The sequence below is a fragment of the Pinus tabuliformis genome, chromosome 8, assembly GCF_031772625.1.
Source record: "Pinus tabuliformis cultivar Carrire ecotype Pingquan chromosome 8, CPIR1, whole genome shotgun sequence".
Taxonomy (NCBI): domain Eukaryota; kingdom Viridiplantae; phylum Streptophyta; class Pinopsida; order Pinales; family Pinaceae; genus Pinus; species Pinus tabuliformis.
The window spans coordinates 550824869-550833986 of record NC_142294.1 but is presented as its reverse complement, the minus strand read 5'-3'; the positions used below and the strand labels follow the sequence as shown (position 1 = coordinate 550833986).

Genomic DNA, 9118 nt, shown 5'->3' with positions numbered 1-9118 from the left:
GATTCTAGGAATTGCGCTGCTGCCTCCCGGCCACCTGTGGGGATGCGATGCTGGGCGGCAGAGCTACCCAAGGCCGCACCCTCACAGGCGGCCAAGTAGTGCTTAATTTTTTTATTTTTTTTTAAATATATATTTTGTTTTAAATTTTTATTGTTTTTTGGTTTTTTTTTTATAATTTGAATATATATATATATATATATATATTTTTTAATTTAAGTATATTTTGTTTTGTTTTTTTTTTTTTTTATGTTTTTAATCTTACTTTTTTCTTTTCTTTTTTTTCTTTTAATTTAGTTTGTTTAAATTTTTTTTTTTTTTAACTTAATTTTATAGTTTTTTTTAAATTTTGTTTTTTTGTTTTTTTTTCCTAATTTTTTTTATGGTTTACTTCATATTTTTTTTTTTTGCATTTTTCATGGTTTTTTTTTTTTAAATATGTTTTTTATTATTATTTATATATATTTTTTAGTTTTTTAATTCTTATATTTTATATGTAAATTTTGTTTTTGTTTTTGTGTTTTAACAATTTTATGATTGCTTTTTTTCCCTTTTTTTTCTGTTGGATTTTTTTTGTCTTTTTTATATATTTGAATTTTTTTAATTTTTTTTTAATATATAATTTTGTTTAATTTTATATTTTTGTTATTCTTTTGAAATTTTAATGCATTGTTGAAGTCATGATAGAATCTTTTACGCCATTATTTCAAAATGTTGAAAATTTACCCTAGAAAAAGAAGTGTTATTCCAGCATCAACACTTTTCGTTTTGAGGGTGTGTTTTGCACAAAAAATTGGTTTTCACTACCACTTTTAAAACATGTTCAAAATTTACCCTAGAAAAAAAAAAGTGTTGTTTCAGCATCAACACTTTTCGTTTTTAACATTGTTTTTCATGTTTTTTTGAGGATTTTTTGCTAAAGTTCATGTTTTGAGTTTATAGTTCCCGTTTGAAAGTTTACATTGTTTTTGGGTCGAGTCTAGGCAATGGTAGCAGGGGTCGAACTCGCGACCACATAGCAACGAGCAAAGGCAACTACCAACATACCATCACAATATAACTTAACATATATTGTCCACGGGTTTTATTTATGTTATAAGTGCGCACCATTTCGGGGGAGGGGCCAACCCACGAGGGTCGGCCCTTGGTCGCGCCATCGCCATACGACCACCAATGTAGCAGTGTGGGGGGACCGACCGGTGGCGGGGAGCCATTGGCCTTAGCCCCATTCACGCGGCCCCCATGTGCCCAATTTTTTTTGAATTAAGGCGTTGGAGGCTATTTAAAGCGTCCGACAGTTTCGCCCGAAAATTAGTGAAATCATCGCTGCATTAGCGCATTTTGGGGCAAATTTGTAGGATGGTGCCGAATTTTGGGGAATTTGTAGTGCGATTAGCAGAAAACTTGGAAAGACTATAACTTATTCAGTTTTTTACCAAATCAGGAACAAAAAGTGGCTGCATAGGCATTTTTGGGCATTTCGCATCCATTAGAACATGTTTCAGAGCTTTCTGAGCATTATAAATTGATGTATTCACATTTTTTAGCATAATAGAGAGGGTCAAGCCATTGGAAGCTGGACCAAGAAGATGTAGCCCAAGAGGGGTGAAATCCTTCATCATGTGCTGCTGTGATACTATTTATGGTGATGTTTGTGTCTATTATATGCTGCTGTTTAGTTATTTGTTTATGTTAATTTGCACATAAAAACACTAAAAAACTCATGTTTTAAACTTGCAAATAATCTCATGAATCCTTAAGCACATTTAACATATTCTAAAAATGAATTTAGCACAACAAAACTAATTTTCCCAATTAGATCAAAGGAGTACCCATGTTGCATACTTGCGATGGACCCTGCTACTTGAAAATTGAGAAATACATGAAAAAATGTGATTGCAATCACATCTTTTTATGTATTTCTCGTTTTTCGTGTAGCAGGGTCCATTGAAAGTATGCAACATGGGTACTCCTTGGATGAGGAATAAAATTTTGCATCTAATGAGTGCTTGAACTCGAAATTTGAGTAAACCCATAGGGAAATCAGTTCAAAATATGAGTTGAAAAAAATAGTTTTTTATTTTTTCCCTCTAAAATTTGATGATGTAATCTAATATTATTTTATTATTTCCTTAAGAGGCTCTTTTTAGACCTCAAAATTCCCCTAACGATTCCTTCATTAGTCTCTGAATCAGAGAAAACTTGTTTTTCTCTGGCAACATGATTTTCTAATTATTAGATTTTGTTTTTGGTCTTAGGGAAAATGAATGAATGAAAAGTTGCACATCCTCCTGGACCTCCTATTGGGCAGGAGCTAACCAGCCATACATTGGGTATTAAATGCCCAATGTAGACTGGCCCATCTATGTATATGTCATGGAGCCCATCCATGTACACCATGTCTGACATCCCGATCCCCGGCGAATTCCCGGCGACTCCACCTTTTCTATTCAGCGATAGTTTATTTAATGCGGTTTAAGAGTATTAGTGAAAGCAGCATGATTTCCAGTACTTCTCATTTATTATCAGCAGATTCCCATTTATATTTCCCACTTCCGGAGGCCATTTGAATTTGAAATTTGTTTTCCCGCTTTGTTTTGAAATTTGTTGTTCCACCTTGTTATCGCAGGGCATGCTCTCTTTCATACACTTGCGGCATGCTCTTTGGCAGACCCTGTGGAGACGAGATCACGAGATCGACGAGCTCTTGCTGTGGCCATGGTAACGGGGCCTCGGATGGCTGGCATGGCAACAGCGAGGCTTCCCGCGCCGGTTCTGGCAGCGGTGCTGGCTACGGAGAAGCCGGGAGCGGGTACCCGCGTTCCGGTTCGGGTAAAGGAGCAGAGTACTATTCAGGAAATGGTGTTGTGAACGACGATAGTGGATACGGTGAAGGGTCTGGCGACGACAGTGGCTATCGTCAGTCACCTGGCAATACTTATGCCCCATACCCGCCTGGCTCTAATGGTGGCTATAGAGAAGGTGGTAAATACGGCTCAGGCTACGGTGAGCGTTGGGAAAAAAACGGTGCCTACGGTTCAGGGTACAGTGGTGGCAGCTATGTCACAGGCTCTGGTAATGAAAAAGGCTACGAAGCTGGCTCTCGCTATGGCGCTGGATCTGGCAACGGCAACGGTGAATTCGGTGCCAACAATGGTTACGATAAGGAAACTCCTTAACTTTATATATTTGTCTCCGCAGCGCGTGCCCCCGGAGTTTGTAATAAAGCAATGTCTCTTAGTCAATTATAAATATTAACAATTTAGGCACGGTGAATGCAACAACGAACGCCTTACTTTTGTCTTTGTAACATGGTGGTGGAGTTTGTAATAAAGTCGGATTTCTTTATCAATCTTAGCTATTAACAATATATCACAGTGAATGTAGGGGTCACTCTTTCGAGAAAGAAATAAGTCAGTCTGATTTGGTATTGAAGCTGTTGGCAATGACTAAATTCGGTAAAGATTATGGACTTCTGTGTTGTTTAATGCGAAGACTGCCTAGCTTCGTACTTCTTACGATGTTGTTTACTCTTTTCTAAAAGCAACGACTTTCATCATACAACGATATTGTGTTATCATCTGATCATCATACAACGATATTGTGTTATCATCTGATAAGCTTTTGAAATTAATGTGTTACATTTACTTTGTATTTTTCCTTTTCTTGTATTTGAGATAATAAGATATATCCTATTTAATTTTTATAAAATATTTTAAAATACTTTAAAAATAATTACAGATCAAAAGTTTTCTACTACTTTTTCTCAAGTAAATTGATCATATTAATATGTATATAAAAATGTTTTGTGTTTTATTAACCTGATTTGTGTTTTTGGAGCCTGCAATATCAATAAATAATGTATTATTGGATATTGTAATAAAATATATTTATAAGTTAAGAATTTTTATAATAAAATAGTAATAAAATATATTTATAAGTTAAGAATTTTTATAATAAGATAAATATTAAATAATTTTCATAACCTAAAATAAATCATAAAATAAATATTTTAATATTTATTATTATTTACTAATTATTTAATTTATATTACTGTATTAATAAATAAATTTTTAAACATAATTATTATTAAATATTAATTATTTAATTCAAAATAATTCATCAATAATTACATTTTTATTTTCCATAAATATTATAGATAATATTTAAAGTATTATTTATGAAAATAGATTGAAAATAGTATTATCAAGCTTCCATAGAAAAATAGGAAGAGCAAGAGGACGAGGAAGAAAAAGAAAAGGGTAAGAGAAAGAGGGAGGAGGAGTGGAAGGAAATGAATAGGTAGAAAAATATGGAGAGGTTAAGGGAGAGAGGGTGTGACGCCCTCGAGTCTCGGGCAGGCGTGCACGATGGGCGGGCGCCTCGGGGCACGACGACGGGCGCGTTTTGGCACAACGACGGACAGTGCGACGAGCGGATGGGCGAACCTCCGACACTTGGGTGACGAGCCGAGGCGCAGGTGCGGTCACCCGGCAAGCCGACGAGCCGGCGGTTAGGCACGGCGAGCTGAGGTGCAGTCACCCGAGCTGGCGATTAGGCACGGCAAATCGAGGTGCGGTCACCCGAGCTGCGGATGGGCGGCGAGTTGATATGCGGGTGCGGCCACCCGACGAGCCGGTGCGATAGTTTAACGGGCGACCCGTGGGCGACCCGCGCACAATGGGCGGGCGACCCGTGGGCGACCCATGCCCCATGGGCGGGCGGCTTGAGCGACAAACGATGCGGTGGACAGCATGGTTGGACGCGGGCAAGGTTCGACAAGACGGGCGCGATGCGGCAAGTTGGTGGACGCGGTTCTGCGGTTCTACAGGCGGACGCGGGCACGGTCACCCGACGAGCGGGTGCGACCACCCGATGATGCGACGAGCTGCAGGTACGGTGCGACGAAACAGCGAGTCGCTTGCGACGAAGGCATGACAGAAATGCGACATTTGGAAAATGGCTAAGTGTTTATAGACGTTGTCAAATGGAGTAAAGCCGACATGTTATTATGTATGTTGTGGGCGTATGTGGTGAGTTATAGGGGTCAGCCTTAAGGCTAGACACCCTTCCATAAACCCACAATGGAGTACGTGTAAACATAAAAGCCTTGGGCTCACTTGAAGCAACGAATAAACACATAAACATATATTATATGGAGATTTGTACACACACACATATATATATATATATATGTGTGTGATTAATTAAAATAAAATAATATAATGCGTGGGCTTATGTGTTAAAAAGTGGAGTCGGCCATGAATTGGGCACCCCTCTTAAAACATAAGGAAGCATACGTATATATTGGTGGAGATGGAGCTCATTATCTCCATCAATCTTCGCTCAAGTGTCTTCGCATAAAGACAAGAGGAAAAGTGCGAAGGTCTTAGAGAAATGCACATTTCTCATGCGCATGAAGAATAAGAAGGTTCGCATATCTTGGGGTTGGATTATGTGAAGTCTTGGCACGGTCGAGGAGGATTTGGTACACGGTATTGTGCAGGTTTTGTGTGAGTGTCTTGGTGACCCGTGTGGGGACCCGCTCACGGACAAAGGTACATAAAGGTGTATGTAAAAGGCTTCTTATGCCTTGTTGTAATTATTCTAAGTGTTGGCCGTGGACTTTGCCCGGCACACTTGTACGGTTGTATTATTGAAAGAAGTTCATAATATATATTGGGCGGACTCGTTCGGGAGTTGCCCCTCCCACTATAATTGTGTGCAATTGTTATGTTCATGGTTTAATTGCATATTGGTTATAAGTGTACATGAAGATTAATGCATTTTACTTGATTGAAGAAGATTAATTAAGTATGTTAACGTGGTAAGGCGTAGCCCATGTGTACAAGTATTACGAAAAGAAAGTACACGGTGGTGCCGCACCCCGCCGGACAACGGTTGGAAGACTACCGTAGACCATATAAAAAAGTATTAACTACTCGGAAAATCATGACATGTGTTCCATGTTCACGGAGACCTGAACTCCCTGTTCTTCAAGGTCGAGTTGGAGGGAGACTGCATTTTATCCTTTAGTAGAACCAAAGCTCCTTTCCTTATGCTGCTCAGAGTTCCCACACTGCTCTATACTATCCTCATCTACATTAGGATGATCCTCTTCATCATCAACACCATCTTCCCATGCTAGGTTTCCCACACAAAATCTTAACACTTCATTATCCAGGGGTATACGATCCATTTTAACCTCTAGAATGCCCATTCTCTGTGTTAAAATCTCACTCTAGTCCCATGACTCTATCACAATCATCTCTACATGCTGTGAGATCGATTCACTGAAAAATTCTAGGGCACCCACCAGTCTAACTAGCAAATTGCTGAGCTCTTCCTATGCATGGCCAATATTATGCTCCATAATCATAAACCTATTCGAGACCTGTTGACAAACATGACATAAATTGGTTCTAATCCTAGAATATTCTCTTTCATATATGTGCTAATGCTCTCTATATATCGATGGATTAACCCTTCGTGATTTGAAGCCTCTGCAATCATATTTAATGTCGCCTTGATCCACAGGTACTAGTCAACCAGGGAAATTGGAGCCATTATTGAACTATTTCCCTCCAAAACAAATTCCAAAAAGACCAGAGGTTTCACACATGCAAACTACATCTCAGTTGCAGGATTGAATGTTTCCCACATTTGAAAGGTTTTATTAACCTTAGGAATACTGCACCATCTGTCATGTTCCCAACACATCATGATGAACACTGCCTAGGTGTCCACAATTGCACGCTCCTCCATGACATACCAAAGTCACCACCATGCTAGGGGAGTTAAATTATTTTTCAATGTAATTCTTATCTAGATCATAGGAAGAGACTCACCACCTTAAACCTAATTTAATATTTATAATTGTCAAAAGTAAAGATTTAATTTTGTTCCACATGGAATTGCCTTGATTTGTAACCCTTCATCAATATTTAAAACTCTTTGTTCTAAATATACTCCTTTGTTGGCCAATGAGTCAACCACCCTGTTATAGTTTCTCTTAACATGATAAAATTCAATCAAATCAAATCTATCCATTAATAGTTTAATTCTTTGTAAAATGGAAATGGAAGTCTGCTCATCATTGTCGTTAAGTTTATTCACCCGCCGAATCTCTATCATGGAATCACCTAAAACCATTAATTGGCAAAGTACTCTAGGGAAGACCAACTCCAATCCTTGCCAGGGCTGAATATTCATCCTGGTTATTTGTAGAGGTCCCAAGTCTCTAGGAAAATTGAGTCTCCCTTTCTTCATATAGGCGAAAGATAACCCCTCCCACTCCTGCCTCCCCATTTACATATAAGATTTTTATTCACATGTGGATTTGGAATTATTTACCATTACTGATTGCGTTAATGGTTTCATGATTTGGTAACTTAATGAATTTCACTTATTGTAAATGGGGAATGGGAAGTGATAGAAGGATAAGAGTACTCAAAAGTCATTTTTTTTTTTGTTTATGCTAACTATCAACACTTTTAAATTGTGCATGTGAATTATTTGTATATATGAATAAATTTTAATTTAACATTGTTATGTTAATTAAATGAATTTATAGTACATTACGTTATTAATTAAAGATTAATTTAACCAAATGTAAGGTAATTAAGTTTGGGTTGACAGATGACATGGTAAGGTTGAGTGCCCCTCGTGTTGACATGCTATGACCAAGTGTGTTGACAAGGAACCACCCAAGGGCGACACATGGACTTGAGGTGTAACACAATCTGCCATATAGTAGATGCATGGTGACACTAATGTGGCATCAAGAGTGAAAATATTCAAATGACCATATGTGGATGATCCAAAATTACATTTTAATAAAGTTTATATTCTTGAAATCTCTGTATGAGCATAAGTGGATGCATCTCATAAAAAAACTTTGAGTTGAATAAAAGAAAGTTGAAATTTAGTACCCCTATCCTTAATTAGGCATTGGTTAGTGTTAAATCCTTCATAATATATAATGATATGTGGTATATTATTCATAAATAATATTCTCATATGGAACAAGAACTTTACAAACTAAATTTGTGAAGTATTGTTAATCCATGCTAAGTTTTGTCTAATTTATTATGTCTAGAATTTAATGACTATTTTCATCTATGGATGATAATTTCTATTCTATTTTCTTTAATGGGAATGGTGTTGAAGCACTACATAAATGTATAATCTATTACAATGGAAAATGATTTCAGTTGGACCACATCATAACTCATTTTTTACCTTTCAAGTTTTCATTTTACACAAGCCCTTGCAACACCATGTTCACCTTTTCCATTCCCTGCTTCAATAAACTATATGTTGGATTGTTATCTCATATGAAGTTATGTTAAAATTTGAAACTAGGGCCAAACTCCATGTGGGTCATCTTATTTATGGCAGCTGATATTTGTATTGGATCCCTCTCATCGAGAGGTGTAGGATTGATCTAAAGATCATCCGATTCCGATAAGTATTTATGAAGTTATGAATTTATTTATGTTATAAAACAAATTGTCAAGTCAACCAGCAACTTGAGTAGGCTCAGAAGCCCAATAGTCGTGTCTATTCATCATCTACGTTTTAGTATAAATAGGAGAGAATTTGAAGTCATTAGAGACACTCTCTTTATGTGATCTCCTCTCCACATCTTTGGTTTTTGGAGAAGGAGAGACACTAAAGAGTACGCTGGCCTAGTATGGTGCCCTAGCTGCAGCACGATGCCCTAGCCACAGTGAATCTAACCGTAGAGAGGATGATGCCCTAACTGCAGCCAAATGGAGAGCACTAGCCACAAATTGAAGGAGGTCTATCTGCTGTCTTGGGGAGCTGCAATACGCAATCTAAAGAAGGTTTGCAGGTAAAACAAGTACAATCGACTCCACTCATGATTGGCAATAAAGTTGGCCAAGAACCCAAAGTTCCATGATCGAATGAAGCACATCAATACAAAATATCATCTGATTCAACATCATGTTGAGGCCAAAACAATCCATCTTCGCCATTGTTCCACTAATGAGCAAATTGCAGACATCTTCACCAAAGCACTTGGAAGACAAAAGCTTGAAAAATTCAGAACGATGCTTGGACTCACCAACATCCCTTCAGATTAAGGGGGGGAATG

The 9118-nt window shown here is 37.7% G+C and overlaps 1 protein-coding gene across 1 annotated transcript; it reads left to right on the top strand.

Moving 5' to 3' along the window:
* The first annotated feature begins 2550 nt into the window (after nucleotides 1-2550).
* Nucleotides 2551-3515, top strand: LOC149236622 (uncharacterized). Its single transcript, XM_089461586.1, has one exon. It carries the CDS (start codon nucleotides 2655-2657, stop codon nucleotides 3174-3176), a length of 522 nt encoding a protein of 173 aa, XP_089317712.1. The 5' UTR covers nucleotides 2551-2654; the 3' UTR covers nucleotides 3177-3515.
* Nucleotides 3516-9118: the final 5603 nt, after the last annotated feature.

Bases quoted from the DNA above. Each gene is read 5' to 3' on its own strand.
- LOC149236622 (XM_089461586.1), top strand. From the start codon at position 2,655: ATGCTCTTTGGCAGACCCTGTGGAGACGAGATCACGAGATCGACGAGC.